The 18,023-nt window shown below is 35.5% G+C and overlaps 1 protein-coding gene across 1 annotated transcript in view; it reads right to left on the reverse strand.

The window, feature by feature from the left end:
- The window catches only part of LOC140044683 (stalled ribosome sensor GCN1-like), a 59,634-nt gene that overhangs the window by 34,648 nt on the left and 6,963 nt on the right, over window positions 1-18,023 (reverse strand). The window contains exons 9-35 of the mRNA XM_072089305.1: window positions 17,876-18,004; window positions 17,343-17,495; window positions 16,945-17,118; window positions 16,314-16,466; window positions 15,847-16,015; window positions 15,108-15,267; window positions 14,434-14,608; window positions 13,815-13,936; window positions 13,081-13,259; window positions 12,630-12,726; window positions 10,653-10,775; window positions 10,342-10,543; window positions 9,476-9,849; window positions 8,814-9,038; window positions 8,079-8,206; window positions 7,594-7,783; window positions 7,024-7,260; window positions 6,230-6,424; window positions 5,656-5,902; window positions 4,994-5,115; window positions 4,302-4,416; window positions 3,721-3,900; window positions 2,999-3,427; window positions 1,888-2,084; window positions 1,200-1,457; window positions 657-872; window positions 291-455 (exon numbers count right to left, since the gene is read on the reverse strand). Of these exons, the coding sequence (XP_071945406.1) occupies window positions 291-455; window positions 657-872; window positions 1,200-1,457; window positions 1,888-2,084; window positions 2,999-3,427; window positions 3,721-3,900; window positions 4,302-4,416; window positions 4,994-5,115; window positions 5,656-5,902; window positions 6,230-6,424; window positions 7,024-7,260; window positions 7,594-7,783; window positions 8,079-8,206; window positions 8,814-9,038; window positions 9,476-9,849; window positions 10,342-10,543; window positions 10,653-10,775; window positions 12,630-12,726; window positions 13,081-13,259; window positions 13,815-13,936; window positions 14,434-14,608; window positions 15,108-15,267; window positions 15,847-16,015; window positions 16,314-16,466; window positions 16,945-17,118; window positions 17,343-17,495; window positions 17,876-18,004 (5,114 nt within the window). The remainder of the gene's footprint in view (window positions 1-290; window positions 456-656; window positions 873-1,199; window positions 1,458-1,887; window positions 2,085-2,998; window positions 3,428-3,720; window positions 3,901-4,301; window positions 4,417-4,993; window positions 5,116-5,655; window positions 5,903-6,229; window positions 6,425-7,023; window positions 7,261-7,593; window positions 7,784-8,078; window positions 8,207-8,813; window positions 9,039-9,475; window positions 9,850-10,341; window positions 10,544-10,652; window positions 10,776-12,629; window positions 12,727-13,080; window positions 13,260-13,814; window positions 13,937-14,433; window positions 14,609-15,107; window positions 15,268-15,846; window positions 16,016-16,313; window positions 16,467-16,944; window positions 17,119-17,342; window positions 17,496-17,875; window positions 18,005-18,023) is intronic.

Here is an 18,023-nt window from a genome sequence, read left to right on the forward strand (position 1 = left end):
TACAAACAGTTCGTCTGGTAAGTCACAAGAATAATTTAGGTTACACATGTGAATGAGTTTAAAGTCTGAACACATCCTTAGATTGTAAGTTCAAGTTGGTGGTTTGGAGTGTACACGATCAGTGTATTTTCTTGTTTTTTTTAAAATTCCTATGCAAAAAATTGAGAAACTCTATTCCAACAACTCAATATATGTTGTGATAGTTTCTGCAACTACCCCAATTTTAGAATTTAGAATTTTATTATTATATTTTTTTAAATCTCCGATTAATAAAACTTGAATGTAAATACCTGATCTTTACTTGTTGAGACCATAATTTCACTAAGCCCTACACATACGCCTTGACGCTTATCCGCATCCCCTGATTTTAACCCTTCTTCCAGGATCGGAATAATCTCTGGTAGCACACGATCTCCAAGCTTGCGTACAAGATCACCGAGTGTTCTAGCCGCAACCTGATAGGAACAAGAAATTTTAGATTAAATTATTAATTGATTTGTACAAACTAGCTTGAAGATGAAGAAATTATAATTTTTCATGAGCCCCTAATAAATTTACATTATGGTGCAGCCATTATTCATTGGTTTCTCTCCATGGTGGCTTGTTTTTATCTGTCTATGGTCCTGAAATGCTTAAATTAAATACTTCTCACTAACCTGTCTTTTATCATAACTCGTACTAGCCAAACACCCAAGTAAAAGTGAGAAAAGTGTTGGTAATATCTCTTTCAGTGTCCTAGCAGTGTTATGTACAACAATTTTCCATACGTGTAGCGCAGACTGACGGACCAAAACGGCAGTGTCAGATCGGCCCATGTAAAGCCCGGCAAGTACATGATTACGACGCTCTTCTCCAAGTACTTTTTTGATAGCCTAGTATAAAATAAATTATATATATTATATTCTGTACCTAAAAATAAAATTTGTACATGAGGATAAATAAATACAAGATAAATATATATTTCTAATTTTGGAATGATTATATTATGGATTTATCAGATACAAAACAAAGAAAGATATTATAGTCAACTTTCTCAATACCGGACGTCTTTGGGCTGGGCTAATATATTTGGTTTTCCAGAAAATCTGGTATCGGAATGTGTTGGACCTCAAAAAAAGTTTTGAGAATGTTTTTGGTTTTCAAAGAGTCCGGTATTGAGAGAGTTGACTCAATTACGTAATCTCTATTATTTTATTTACCTTAGTAGACCTTTCTGTTCCAAAGTTATCATCCTCTGACCCTACAGTCGTCATCTTGCCTGTGACCCCAGATATCTTGTATAAGAGATCTCCTAGCAGCTGAATTGAACTCAATCGGATTCGCCAATTCTCATCAAAAAGGCCCCGTTCCAACTCTGGTAGGAACACAGTTACTGCGGTATCAGCGTACATGTTGATGATACGCTGGCCAGCTCGTAACGCTGTGTCTCTTACGTATTCACATTCGTCAGCTAAGGCCTGATAGAAAAAAAAATTAAAATATAATTTGCTATATTTCATACAAGCATTATTAAATATATAAAATTGCATCAATATTGCTTCCAAAATGTGGAAGACATGAATTTAATGATGAATGAAATGATCAAAGGTTATATCTATAAATATAACCTGTGGTCATTTACCTCATGAAATTATTTGCACCATTCCACTCACAAATATTCATTATTTGTATAATATACAATGATAATAATAGTGCTTCCAAATGTGGAAGACGCACATGAATTTAAGTCATATTTCTATAAACATTTGTTCATAACTTGAGCATTGGAATGATAAATGCTACCAATATATGGCAGAAACTTATATACAATTATTTTAATACTGCTTTCAAAAAATGTGGAAGACGCACATGAATTTAAGTCATATTTCTATAAAAATTTGTTCATACCTTAAGAATTGGAATGATAATGCTACCAATATACGGTAGAAATTTTTCGCCGAATGTTCCTGGTAGGTAGATAAACATCATCATGTATCCATCTTTAACATGTGGAGGGATGTCAGCAGCTGATGCAGTCTTTATGATGTCTGGCATGTGCTTGTCAAGTTTAGTGATTCCAAGCCCAGCTATGACCTCACTCATACCTAGAAAAGTATCAATATCCTCATATACATGTTTTGGATTTGTTTTGTTTATACATTTAGGAAATTTGCCCCAGATAACCATAAGGTGAATTCATTCACTATCGTTCTTAAAGGTGACAAGACAAACAAATTCACAAGATGTCCTACTGTACATAAACAGTCTTATTAAAAGTCTTATTACAAGTTTTTGGGAGTGGAGTTGTATTTACACTACAACCCATATTAGGGTATATGTCCACTTTTAGTGATCAATAGGGGTTGAAAACATATATTACACCTTGTTTGTTTCAAAGGTAAGTGTCCCTTTAATAGAGGGTCCCTTGCTTATGGATTGGGTAGTGTTAAAACATATATTGCACCTTGTTTGTTTCAAAGGTAAGTGTCCCTTTAATATGGGACCTTGATTACGGATTGGGTAGTGTTAAAACATATATTGCACCTTGTTTGTTTCAAAGGTAAGTGTCCCTTTAATAGAGGGTCCCCTGATTACGGATTGGGTAGTGTTAAAACATATATTGCACCTTGTTTGTTTCAAAGGTAAGTGTCCCTTTAATAGAGGGTCCCCTGATTACGAATTGGGTAGTGTTAAAACATATATTGCACCTTGTTTGTTTCATAGTAAAGTGTCCCTTTAATAGGGGTCCCTTAAATAGAGGTTTTGAAAGGAGGGGTATTACTGTAGGTGAGGTGAGATTAAGGCAAACAAATTGGGTAGAACATTTTTAATGAAGATGGTTAATTGATGGTGGGGTATTTAATTGGAAAGAGATATGGACTTAAAAACAAACTAAACAAATTTGTGGGTGAAGACAACAATAAATAAAGTATCTAGCCAAGGAGCAATATTCTAACCTCATGCCCAAGAGGACCACTAAAGAAGATGAAAAGTATTGTACTGCATAAAATAAACACACCTTGTGCTGCCCCTGATCTGTCCACTGCGTTCTGTTCAGATGTCAGTTTCTCCATCAACCATGGCATCAAGGAGTTGAAACTAGCCTCACCCATTCCTTTCACCATTGCGCCAAGTGCTCTGGCAGACACTCTGCGTACCTCAGGCACAGGATCCAACAAAGATGCTTTTAATCCTGGTTCCACTGATGGCAAGTATGGAGCAAGGTCCTTCTGATCAGTGAGCGAGTACATGTTTCCGATAATCTGTGCTGCCATCTTCTTGGTTTCCGTTGTTCGATCCTGAAACGACCTTGCGACCACTGGCATGATCAGCGCGAGTGATGGTGCGTCAATAAAATGAATAAACCTAGTTTCCAATAATGCTCTCAAGCATCGTGATGTATTCTTTGACGGTTCGGATAATGCACCAAGCAATATTGGAACAATTTCTGAATTTTAAAAAGAAAATTATGGTTAATGTTAATACAATAAATTTAAAGCTAAAAAAAAGTGGGATGTGCCCGAATATGGTAGTGATATGCTCAAATATGGTAGTGATATGATGTCATATATGGGCACATGACTTTTTTTTGTCACATAAAGTTTGATAGTGTTGACAGAGTTTTAGAATCACTATACATTTTTTACCTTATCTTGGCTTTGTCAAAACTATATTAAACTGGTTCAGAATTAATAACAAAAAATCCTATTTAAATACAAGTAAAATCAAGTGAATACTAACGTTGAATTTCTGGATTCCTGATGACAGAGCCAATCTGCTTCAAAGCCTGAGCACCTGCTTTTTGAACTTTGACATGAGAATCGGTGAGTACTTCCATTAGTTTTGGTACAATGCTTGGTAGACACGACGACAACTGCTTAGGAGCACAGAAGGCCATAGCACCAAGGAGTTCCACAGAGCCTGCAAGTTAAAGAGAGTATTAAGAAAGTATGGAGCCTTCGATTTGCAAGGACTTGAGTAGGAAAAAGGCATATATTGTGTTGTTTGTCATCACATCAATCAAAGGGTCCTGCAAAAACTGAATTAAACTTCTTTATACAGGATCCTTGCCATCAATTATATCCTGTAATTTTAAAGTTATAAACGATGACTAAATAAATGAATAAATCCACCAAAAGTGTTTGTCGAGGAATAAATTGAGAAAGTGCATCCCAATCAGAAGCTCCCTATTTAATAACATTGTCGGTTGGTGGTTATTAAGTATCATTGCTTAATAATCTGAATTCCTGGATTTAACTCCTGGCTACCTGAAAACCATGTGTTTTCTCATGGCCAGAACCAGCACTACAAACAATGCATACCTATTTTTGTCCTCCAAGAATCTTCCTCCAGAGCCTTCAGTAATGATGGTAGGATAAGCTTAACACCATGTGCACTGAGCTTACTCATCACAGCTTTGGCAGTGTCATCAGTGGCCTGATCAAAATAACAAAAATTTACTTATTTAATAACGTGCTTGCCTTCCAATCCCATAGTCCAGGGTTCAATCCTGACGTAGTGTCAGGGTTGTAACTCACAACACTTTCAACTCCACTCAAATGAGACTTATTTTATAAGCACGATACATTATCAAATAGTTTATCCATCCTGTAATTGGCTGTTGTATGCGTATGAAATAAAAATAAAATAGTTTTAATTTTGCATCAAGTATGGAGAAAATGTTTTCAGAACAGAATCTATCTTCTTAACTCACTTCATGCTAAAGAGTCTACAAATACGGTTAAATCATTTGTTTCATGATTTGTTAAAAGTACCAATGGCTAAATGTCCTATCCAAAGAATAACCCTTGATGGAAAAGCATCTTCAGGAAGAAAAGGGGAGAGATGGCAGGCCTCATACTCATATTCTCTCATGCATGGTTAAAAGAAATATGGATGGAAATGAATCCATTATCCATCCATAACATATTCATATATAACTAGGTTTTTTTTTAAAGTGATTACTTTTCTTGGCCAAGACCACTCCAAAAAAATATGAAAAAAAAGTCCTTACCTGACGGACATATTGATTACCATCTCCAAAACAGAGCAAGAGGTGGGGCAGTACATGGACTACATATGGCTCAAACAACCTGCCCAACATGTTACACAGCATCTCAAAGGCAAACAGTGCACCTAGATGGTGAAACAAATAAAAGGACAAGGGTGTAATGACATATAAACATGTACAACAGTAGCTTAAGAACATAGGCACATCTGTACTTGCTTATAAACATCCCTGAATAAACTATTGTGATATCTTCCATTCCACACAAAATAAAATACATTGGGGTATTTAAGGGTGCTATCAGATTTTTTACTAATATTCAGTTAGGATTGTGTCTATCTGTTTGTTGAGAACTCTGCAGTAGTCTCCATAACTCAATATGCTATTCATGTTTTTAATTCACGATTTAAGAGAAGTTTGTAATTCCGATGCCTTCACTATTCATACCTGTACAGTATATTATAAATTTTGTGTGTAATTTGTTTTATAAGTATTTTAAATATGTTTTATATGGTCTTTTTATATTCTTTCCAAGGAAGACATTTTTCATAATGTAATTTTACATATTTTATGACGAATACAATTTTATCTATCTATCTATCTATCTATCTTGGGTTAAAATTCCATTTAGATGTTGTACTTATAACAGTCAAAATAGATTCACTTACCTTCCCTTCTTTCAGGATTTTTCTTGTCCTGAATGGCTTCTTCTAAAGTACTCATAATTTTCTGTTGCTTCAGAGACAGAATTCCTAAGCCCTTCACGATGCCTGCTAAACCATAAGCTGCTCCCTTCCTTTCTGCGTAATTCTTTGAGTCCAATAGTAGTTTGAGGAGGCTCTGGATGAGGGCTGGGGCGTCATTCTTGATGGCGGGTATGAGAGGTGGCAAACAGTTAGCTACTGCTTCTTGTACCTGTTATGACAATTTTCCAGATTTTAAAATAACTATCATAAAATATGTCTCTGTCCGTGTATGTCTACAGTTGGAAAAGTTTTTCTTTTACATATTACCATCATGTATATACAATTACGAGGGGAAAATACTACTGGATATATTATGTTATGTGTATATGAACAAAATAACACTATATACTATCACCCTCTCATTCACACACAAACGTAGACATACCTTGTTGAGATAAAGTTTGCGGTACACCATGTATATATATATGTACCACAACATTTATATCAACATATTGATTTTGCCATGCAAACCTTCAAACAATATATCAGACTATACCTGTTGAGATGGTGTTGACAATGCCTCAATCAACTTGCTGACAATTGGTTTCACTCTTTCGTCTGTTTTGTCAAGATGTCTAGCCAATGATCCCATCAGGATCACTACACTGTGTCTGATGGCATCATAGTCTGACGAATCTGGTGCTTCATCCAGGAACTGCTGGAACACTGGCAGTAACACAGATACATTTTCCTAAGAAAAAGAATAAATTTGGATAAAGCTCTGTACACTAAACGATTTTCTGAAAGCCCTATCCCATTTTATAGTGACCGCATTAACCGCAACTCAGCATGGGATACCCTCCTCTCAGACTCTTTTTCTCTGACTCATTTTTTTTATTCAGTTTTTAATGTTTAAATTTTAATAGGTACTATTTTAATGTATTTTGTAACTAGCAATTTTAAATTGAATAAAATTGATATATCAAATAAGTTTGACAAAAAAAGTGTGATGTGCTCAAATATTCATTTAATCATTTCAATGATTATTCATTTGTATACTTTGGACAAAGCCAGACTAAGTGTTTGTAGCAACCAACATTTGAGTACCAGAACTCAAGTCAAACCAATGAAACATGACTAAAGCTCTGTCTACACTATCAAACTAGTTTGTGCCCAAATATGGTAGTAATATGACATCATCATGTCCATATATGGGCACATCACATTTTTTTGTCACATAGAGTTTGATAGTGTAGACAGAGCTCAAGGCATTCGTATTCATAGTTCTTGATGACAGTCTTATTAAGGAACCTTTTAATAGCAAAAGAATTATTTAAATATTTTCCCAACCTTTCCATGAACCTCCATAATAGCCAGTGCTGCTTGTAACATAAATTTTCGCACATCTTCATTTCGATCTCCTAGGCCACCAGGAACAAAGAACTTGAAGAGCAGAGGAATAGACTCTTTGCTGTAGTGTGGAGATATCTTGCCAAATGCAAGAGCTATACCAGATCGAGCCATGTATTCATCTGGAGGAGATTCTGTGACAACTCGGCCTAGAGTATCAAACACAGGAGGTGGAATCTGTAGGGACAGAAATATATCAAGGTTTCACAAACGTACAGTGCTGGAGATTGATCAGGCTCCAATAGTCAGTCAGAAGTAGATAGTATATGTATTATTAACAACAGTTATATATATAACTTAAGCTCTGTCTACACTATCAAACTATGTGACAACAAAATGTGATGTATGGATAAGGATGATGTCATATCACTACCATATTTGGGCACATCACACTTTTTTTGTCAAACTAGTTTGATAGTATGGAAATAGCTTTATATTTTAAAGGTTAGGTTAGTAATCCTTTGGAGTTATTAAGATATAAATTGTTTAATCAATCTTCAATTGACTTACTCTTAACTTGTCATCATACAGGTCAAAGAGCGTCTTCAACACTTCTTCCACTTGATCTGGGAATTCATGCAAGGCATTTGCCAAAGCTTCTGAAGCAGCTGTTCTAATCACCTCTTCAGAGTGGACAATGTCTTTTAGCAGAAGCTGGCAGAGATCTTTATGCACTTCCAGACCAGCTTCTTCCCACAGACTGTAACAAAAAAATATCCAATTATCACGGTGTACAGTAGGTTGCTGAAATAGAGGTGGAATCTACAATATTAAACTGTCTTCATTCTATGGAAGGCAATTTTTTTTTTCCATGGTGAAATAAAACTATTATACTTCGTCTGCAATATAGAATTCATATATATCTATCTGTGATTTCAGTTTGGAAAAGATCTGCCAACTTTTTGAGTAATCCTGATAAACAAACAAACAGACAAACACACACACGCAATTGACGGCATAACCTTGGCAGAGGTAATAACTTAAAATAAAGTTACCTTTCAGCCACCTTTTTAGTATGCTCATTAACATCCAATTTGGCTACCCATATCCGTTGGATTACCCTCAACCCGTTGTAGGCATCAGCGTCGATGGTTGGTAACACAAACACCAATGCTTTCAATGCCTGTAATTTGTATTGAAACAGATTTAAGAAACAGTGACAAGAAATACAAGTGTACCACTCATGTTTTCTTCATTATAATGAGAACTAACTTCAGATTCTTGTTTTGCTAGTTGTGTAGAATATACATAAACTGTAGTGTAACAATCTTTTAAACTGGATTAGGTTTGTAAAGTTTGAATATTGATCTGATTTTTTTCATTATATTTCTGGTTTCATTCATTCTACTCATTGCAATATAAAACATTGAATTGAGAGTAAATTACATATACCATTTGTACAATAATAAAAACATTAAAATCTCATGTAGAACATCAATAAGTCGAAAAAGCTTTTAAAAACAAAATATCATAGCAAAAAATTACCATACAAAAAGAACAAACAAAATCATTTTTATCCCAGCAATAGCACTCTAAGGCTCTGTCTACACTATATAACTAGTTCGACAAAAAAAAGTGTGATGTGCCCAAATATGGTAGTGATATGACATCATCATGTCCATACATGAGCCCATCACATTTTTTTTTCACATAAAGTTTGATAGTGTAGACAGTGCTTAACTCCCCAAAATGGGATTTACATTTGGAGGTTTCCCATATTAATAACTTACATGTAGAGCTGATTCTCGTACACCACTACCAGGAGCTTGAAGGGCCAACAGTAGAACATCAATCTCTTCTTGCTCAGCCAGAGTGCAGCCTTCATCACCACTAGCGCACTTAGCTACCTCAAGTAGAGCTTCACCTGCATCTTCCTGATGTTTGGGAGCACTGACCCCTAAAAGGTATACCAGAAGATTCAACATTGCTGTACGTGGGAGCAACTCTGGACCATTCTGGAGGGGATAAATGTATAACAAATCAAGAGATTAATTTTCTTACAAAGCAATTTACTTGTATACACAATAGGTGAGGGCGTGATGCAGAGTGTGATGGACGTTGGATTACTGATCGTGAGATCGAATCTCGCGGCATTGCTTTTGTAACACTGTGCAAGACACTTTACTTACGTTTTGCTCTCTCCACCCATGTGTAAATGGGTATCCGATTAGGTCAAGACACAACTTTGCGTTGATTGATTACTACCTGGAGTATGTTTTCAGATGCGTTTGATCCAAAAAATGAGCGAGGTAATAATGTAAAGCGCTTAGAAGCTTTGTGCACTAAGCACTACATAACAACAAATAATATTCATTTTGAAATATAAATTAAATTAGTTAACTAGTTAATAAGAGTAACTGATAATGAAATAAAAGAAAAAGGATTTACAAACCTCATCCACTGTCTTCCCATCATTCTCGAGATTTTCTCGTAGCTTAGCGTGTTCGGTAATAATTTCAATAGCTTGATCCATAACTGAGAGGTCTTTATTGACAGCAATACCACCATTGCGCAATACTTTGTTTAACAGTGGAAAGCAAAAGGCAAATGTTGGCGCCAATAATGGCTTTGCTTCTTCTATTGGCGTGACCTCTAACCTTTCATCTTCCTCATCATAGTCATGATTCTGGTCTTTAACAATAGTACTTTTGTGTAGGGCGTTGACTGATCTGATTGTCATTTCAACTAGATCTTCCTCGCACCAGTCTTTCGGTAATCGACAGGACGGTTCGTAAAGTCGTAGGGTACAGTAGGAAATGGTATTTCCTAAAACAATTTAATAGTTAAATGTTACAAAAGCGTAACAACAAAAATAACAAACCTGTTTTTCTTATATTTATGTTATTGGCTGATATCAAGTACATTGTAAATAAAATCGAAACTTCTTTTATTTGAAGGTATCAAAGGCATTTGTTTTGCAATACCATGTCAAGTTAGGTTAAGAATTCTAAATTGATAGGTTCTTTTTTTCTCATTTTCCGTTTCAGGGTCCAAAGTTAACTGTAGCATATTATTTTGTTTTTGTTTATATTTAGGCAAATTGCCAAGGATAACCATAAGCGAATTCATTCACTATCCTTCTCAAAGGTGGCAATCAAGACAAATATATACACAAGATGCTCTACATAAACAAAGTCTTTGGGAGTGGAGTTGTAATTGTGTCCTTAGAAAAAATCCTGACATGTGACAGGACTTTAATTGGATTAGTAGCCAAGCATCATAACCACCAAGCCACAAATCTGTAGTATACATACTCACCAATAGAATTCAACTGTGACTGATCAAAGGCACAGTTCCTCAACATCAGGAAGATATCAACAGCATGTGGTGCTGCAAGAGGAGATGGCATCAGACTCAGAAGCTTCCCCAGCATGGCAGGAATGTGACGCCGAAGACCGGTAGAGTTGCCATCGACGCAAGCACTCATCAAGCGTGAGACGCAGACTAGCTCAGAGTCACACTAAGGGAAGAGAACAAGGTATGTAAGTTGGAGAATAATGCCAGAGTAACATGGAAATAAGAGGATGGAATGCGAGGAATTCTTTAACCAAAAAATCAAGATGACCTACCTCTTTGAGTCTATCACGAATGATCTTTTCTCGTTGTAAATTGGTAGCCAGAACTTCTTGTTCTTTCTTGCTTAGCTTTCTCTCCTCTTTAATTCCTTTCGCTGCCTTCTTTCTAGCAATTTCCTGAAAGACAAAAGAACAGGCACGGATGGAGTTTGTTATCAAGTGCCTAAGCTAATAATAGTAACCCACTACTCTAATAGTAACCAACCCTAAAACGCAACTAGAATAATAACTCATGGTTAATATTAAAGGCTTTATAGTACATGCATGTACATAATCAGAACACATCATTCCTGATTATAATGGTACTGGTTCAGGTAACCGTCTACATAGAGACATCTGGTAGCCATTGACATCAAGTTTGCATTTAGATTTTAATGCTACTTTTAAGTGTACACAATATTTTTGTTTTGTTTTTTGAGAGTGACATACCACAATATTGAAATAAATTACACAAAGTAGTCAGTAATATACAGTAGAACCTTTATTTTACGTACGGTACGGGACCGAAAGGCGTACGTAAAACAAAGGATTCGTAAAATCAAGGTTGACCTTAAATTGACCCCAAATACATAGAGATCGTAGCTAGCCGTATTTGCCTACTTCTGTACAGTATGCAGGCTGAGGTGGTCACTAGCTAGGCCTAGGCCCTAGACTATTCAGGCTAGGCTAGCAGGCCTAGCAAGATGTAAGGCCTAACTAGAAAAGTACAGTATATACAGGCTGTGCGATGTTTAAATAAAGTGTAAAATATAATTGTTTTCTATCAATAAAAACAGTCGCTGCTTTAGGGGGAATGCACGTGCGTAGTTTGTCCCACCAAAGAATATATATCACAAGAATGAGTATTCCGCGATTTTTGCATGAGAAATTTGTAACAGAGAGCTCCAGTGAGTGATGCCCGCCCTCATAAGGGCGGATGTATACATACTAAATAAGACTTGATTTAATAGACATGATACATGTCACATTAAATAGAATTATGATGATAGTTTTTGCAATTGTAAACTACTTTATAATACATATTTATTAACAAACTAGTGTTTATTCACTTTTGCAGACAATTATTTACTAACATGCTAAGTTAGTTCACAAAAAAGGCCTAACACAGCAACACCAAAAATCAACGAATATTACTCAGCACGGCCTATTCTTTACCATTGCCGTGTACTACTGTACGCCCGGTAAATTAAGTATTGTTTTTATGATATAAATTAGTATAAAACACATGTTATTAATAGGAAAAAATGTTAAATGTCATTAACATTTATTTGTTTTACCAGAAACAAGTTAAATATAGGAATATTATTAAACTATCCTTCGTGAAAACGCGTAAACACCAACACGCCCGGTCACGCTATCGTAGCGCCCGGTTGATAAATCAAACTGTTTATACGACAGTTTTTACTAAATAAATTGCATAAAACGAACAATTAAATATACAAATAGTATTTAACATGATGTTGGCATGTAGTTGATAACATTTTTTATCATGAAAATACTACCGGTGGTCCAGCCTTTGATTAGTGAAACCGTCACAAAAAGTTGTATACATCCCAGATACATCCACACTTATGGCGGCGCCCTACCACATGGACAATATTACTGTTACAGGGAAAATCGCGGATTACTCATTCTTGTGATATATATTCTTTGGTCCCACACACAGCAGAATTCCTCACACAGCCATGATTGTGGCTTTGTGTGCTTTGTTGTTGTTAAATTGCGCCCTCAATGTAAGAAAATGATGACGTCATCGGTTATTTTAAGCGTACGTAAAATCGAGGGAACGTAAAATCAGGGTACGTAAAACACAGGTTCTACTGTACAAGGTTGGAACTCATAGACTTCTAGTGAAGCTAGCACTGATGTAGTTGCATCTAGCAAGTTGATTTGTTTACACAACTCTATCAAATACTGATGGTATCTTCCGATCTAGTTGTTTATTATTAAGCTACAATGAATATTTCCTACCTCTCTTATCTCAAGCTCTGCAAGCTGGTCTTCAAATGAATATAATTTACTTTCTCGTTTCATGTTTGCTTTGTTGAATGCCTCTGACTGTGCAACACTACAAAAACAAAATTTCAATATTTATTTTTAAATAAAGACTTCGGAAATAGGATTGCAAGAGACACTATATCCTGTATATCCTCCAGAGTCTGCCAAATTGGCAGGTATTCCCCAGGAATGTTCCAGAGTCTGCATGATTGCCCAGAAGTATCCAACACCGGACTTCTCTCAGAAATGCATCAGTATTTCTAATCTCAAAATTTTCATAATTTCCTCAAGATCTCTTAAGTGTCCAAGATTTTGCACAGCAGATGATTTATTAATTATATACAAATACCATGCAGATTACTTCAATAGCTCAAATTGTTAGCGTGATGACACAAACAGCTTTACAGTATATCAATTTTCTTACCTCGCTAAAGCAGCTTTGTTATACAGCTCGCCCTCTGGAGTTCTCATAATTTCAAACTCTTCAAAAGTCACATTCACCATCGATGGGTTCTCCAGACATTTGTTAACATGTTCAATAATCCTTGTAAACGTGATATTAGGAGCAGTGCATGATAGCGTTTTTAATGCTTCCAACGCAGACTGAAATAATATAAAGAACAAAAATATTGGTTTATTTTATTTATTATTGGTGTGAATTTGTTGGTATTTTAGATTTACATTTTGCATATTTGCCAGGTTACAAGCATAGTACAACTAGAGTAGTTGTACAACCTCTGCCTATAGGAATATGAAAATTTAATGAAGTATTCCCATACAGCTATAAAACAATCCTTTAACTTTTTTTGAGGTAATAAACACTGTACAGGCATAGCAAAACTCTAATCCACTCAGTATACAGGAAATTTATATAGGAAATCTGTGAGAATGAAAAATGGCTGCCCCAACCATGATTTGAACACAGAATCTTCTGCTTTATATGCAGACATCCTACTGGACCATAAGACCAATAGGCTTTTATTCAATTCAATACAAAATTCTTTAATCATCCCACTCAGGGCAATTCAAATAAAAAGGTTTGGCTATAAAAAGGTTTGGCTATAATAATATAGGCTTTCAAAAATAGAAGAATGTACTGGAAGATTCCATTATATTTTCAGTGTTTTTAATTCTAGGAAAAAATAATTGTTTACTTACTTGACTTGTGAAATTCTTGACAATAATTTCAAATATCTTGTCAGCATTATCACTGATGAATTTCTCTGGATCTAGTTTGAACTTGGCAAGGAATGTTGACCATAGTGACGGTTGGGCATAAACTAGTAATAAAACAGAGTTTTACACGGTTTTTAATATCTAGACAAAGCCGCAAATATTAACATATAAACATACATGTATATATAAATTAATTTTCGGAGTTTGATATTTAATTTTTACATTTTTTAAATATTTCATACGCAACAGCGAGTAACTCGCCAATTACAGGATGGATAAACTGTTTTATTATTGATCATGCTTATAAACTAAGTCTCATTTGAGGCTTAGAAAGTGGAGTTGAAGAGTGATGAGTTACAACCCTGGCACTAGGTCAGGATTGAACACCGGACCTTGGGATTGGAAAGCAAGCACGGGAACCACCAAGCTACAGCTCCACTACATTTATACATATATATCATATATCAAACTTATTCATAAACCCTCTGGTATATTTGGTTATAGAAAGAGAATTGAATGTTCAATTCCACCACGGAATTTGCCCACAAGTGTCATAGCGACCATATTTTGAATTTAAATATATAATTGAATATACTATTACCTATGCATGGATGATGAGCTGTCAGTAGTGAGGCTATCATCACACTTGTATTTTCCCCATCAGTACTTCCAGCACTGTTTCCCAGTATAATACTCTCCAGGGCAGTGGCTAAAATTTGAGGCCTAACATTCCAAGGATAGGCTTCCTCAGTTATCTCACTATCTGGATCAGGAACCTACAATGACATTAAAAATAACATCAATTAAACTGAAAATATCATTTATGGTTTGAATTAAATAGTCTAATTTATATAACACCAAAATAAATTCCTGCCATTTGTGGGTCACATGGCATACAATACCACATGAAATTATTTGTACCATAGCACTCATAAAAATTCATTATTTGTAAATTATAGCACACTTGAATGTATTTTGTTTTAAATTTCAACTGTGCATTCTGAAACCAACATGTACAATAGTGTACATGTCCTGTCTGTTTTCTACATCACAGCCTTCGATCCTCATTAAACAGTAAATCTTTCAACTTCAACAGCAGAATCTAGCTCATGTGCATGAACCTAGTACATCGAGTACATCTTTTTAGACAAGAAGGGGTTACCCCGGTGTACACACAGCCACTGTCACACACAGACACTCATATTTAGTTCCGCTGAGAGACCAGTCTTTGACTGAAGACGTCACCAAGTACAAAGAAATAATACATAACTGTACCTTTTGGTGTGTCAGAATCTTGTCAAATTCTTCAAGCAGTGCTGGAACTGCCTTCACACCTCCAAGACTATACAGAATCTTCTTGGTGGTCTGTTGTGCTGTTTTGCGTACTTTCCATGATTTGTGTGTCAATGCAATTATCATCGCATGGTAATAAGTTCTGAAATAATAATAATAATAATAATATTTAATTGTAACAAATACAATAATTATTTATGTTATATGCCAACAAGAAGAACCTATAAATTATAATTATTCGTTTGATTCCGTCATGACTGCAATGATGGATCACCATGTAGGTCAGATTGACAGTTAATTGATATATTATGTATAGGTTGACCAATCAACATTTTTATTCTTTAAACCATCCTGAACACAGAGCACTCTCTATTTTCCCTTGCAACAGTGTCTTTTCTAAAGAAGTACCATCTCTTCTAGCTATATGTCCATAAAATAGCATTATTAGCTATTAGCAATAGCATGTTCAGCATGTTACTCTTTACTCTTAAATAAGTAAGTACTTTAATTGGTTTTCTTTTCTAAAGATATTTTCTAGCCATGTCCAAAGTATGATAGCGTTTGTGAGTTTATTTTGTTACTCTTTTACCCCTAAATAAGGATGGTTCCGTAGGTGTTCCGTTAATAAGGGGTTTACTGTAGTAGGAACAGTCTAGGATGGTAAAAAATTCTGATTTGATAGATGACTATAGTAATATTCATCAAAAGGAAGACCTAATACCTTGCAACCGCATCTGTTACTTTAGAAGCTTGGTTCAAAAACAACTGTTCTATAATCACAAGTAATGATGTAAAGCCTTCATCAGACACGCCCAACAGAAACTTTTCTGACGTAAACAGGCGCTTCTCATGGTCTGTTAACACTTTCCAAACTATCTCAAGTTTTGATTCTGAAAAAAAAAAAAACAATTACAATCAGAAACGTACTGATAAATTTGTAACACATAAAATACACTATTAAAGCTGGATCTATCTTTCCAAACATTATTTATTTATTTTTAAATATATAAGAATGTTACATACATTCCAGGTCACAGCTTGAAGGAGCAAGACAAAAAGTTAAAACAGTTAAAAGAAGGTAAAAATAGTAAACAGACATACAATTTGGTTCATTGCAAACCCTATATTGGCTACTCAAACTCACTTTTTCGTTCCATACTTACACAAATCCACCGATATTTCACATACCTGCTTTTATCTCAACTTGATGAAGTTTCAAAAGGAGTGAAACAGAATGGGCAGCCTCTGTAACCATGGGAACCTGACTCGCTTGTGCGATTGCCTTCTCCAATGAATGAAGTAAAACCGGTAGGACTTGAAGCGCTTGTTCAAGAGTGTTGCCTAAAAAAGAAAATTATAATTAATATATAATAACATAACAGGAACATTACTAAAGCTCTTTCTACGCTATTAAACAACAAAATGTGATGTGCCCATAAATGGATATTATGTCAAATCACTACCATATTTAGGCATATCACCACCATATTTGGGCATATCCCACTTTTTTTGTCAAACTAGTTTGATAGTGTAGACACATCCCAATATTGTACAACTAAATTCTAAACTAGAAGGGCACTCCGAGAGCGCAGACCTCCGCCAAGGCATATAAAAATGTAATGGCGTGTTCCTATACCTAAAAGCTATGAAACCATCCTTTAAAATCTCATGAAAATGGGGCAATAACTTTTTGAGTAATCCTGCTAACAAATAGAGAAACAAACACACAGAAACAGACAACATCAATCACATCCACTCGCCATTATGGCGGAGGTAACAATTATACCCAGATGTTAAAAAATAAACTTTAAAAACTTGCCATGAAATGTTGAGATCATGCACAGGATGTAGCCTTGTCGTACCAGAACGGTAGACGTCTTTAAGGAGACCGCTTTCTTGAAAAATTCTATGAACTTAGTGGGTACTTCATTGTGAAATTTCTTGCACCAGAGTGACATCATTTGTAAAGCATGTACGAGTGTGCCTTCGTGTACTGAATAAAAAGTTATATAAATATCAAAAGTATTGTTATATTTCTTGTTAAACTAAAGCTCCGTCTACACTATCAAACTAGTTTAAGAAAAAAGTCTGATGTGCTAAAAAATGATGCAGTGATAACATCATCATGTCCAGATATGACATTTATTTGTCACATACAGTGTAGACAGAGCTTTAGTGTTGAGAATCTGGAAATGTTGGACCAAACAGGATCGTTACCTTCAGCTTGTAAATATGGAGGGAAGAGTTCAAGCGCTGTGGTTGCCAGGTTATGCATTGAATTTCCGCTGCCCACTGTGTTGTAGCTAAGGTTCCCAATGCCTGTTAACACGCCTAGTCTCTGAGTCACAATTGCCAGCTTGCCCGAAGAACCTGTTGATAAAATAAAAAACTTTGAATTGGGATTCTAGAAAAAAAGAATAGAAAATGTGGGGATATTGGGATGTGATTCCTTGCTTGATTCCTCAGCAAAGTTTAGGTCTGGACGACAACCAATATGCGTAGATCTTTGGTACTAGCAAATCGAAAGATACAAGCGTATCCCCAGGCAACGTCCCAGTGTATAGAGGATAGAGTGGGCCTAGCCTAGAGGCAGTAAATTTTCTTTTAAACAAATTCTCACCAAAAATAGAGTAATTTAACAAAAATAGAGTAATTTCTCCGACACCAAATTTGGGCAAATTTCACATACAAGGAGAAATACGGTAATTATTAATCACAAAACTACCAGATTTACTCCAACCCATACTTACCATTCAAAACAGCAAAGAACTGTTTTAATAGATCTTCAATGGCACCAGGATCACTGCACTGAACTGCTAGATTTTTTGCTGCTTCACCAGCTAGTTCACGTAATGTATCATCTTTGCTGTGAAGCTGCCCTAATGACGCAAAGAAACG

The sequence above is a fragment of the Antedon mediterranea genome, chromosome 3 (assembly GCF_964355755.1).
Source record: "Antedon mediterranea chromosome 3, ecAntMedi1.1, whole genome shotgun sequence".
Classification (NCBI taxonomy): Eukaryota; Metazoa; Echinodermata; class Crinoidea; order Comatulida; family Antedonidae; genus Antedon; species Antedon mediterranea.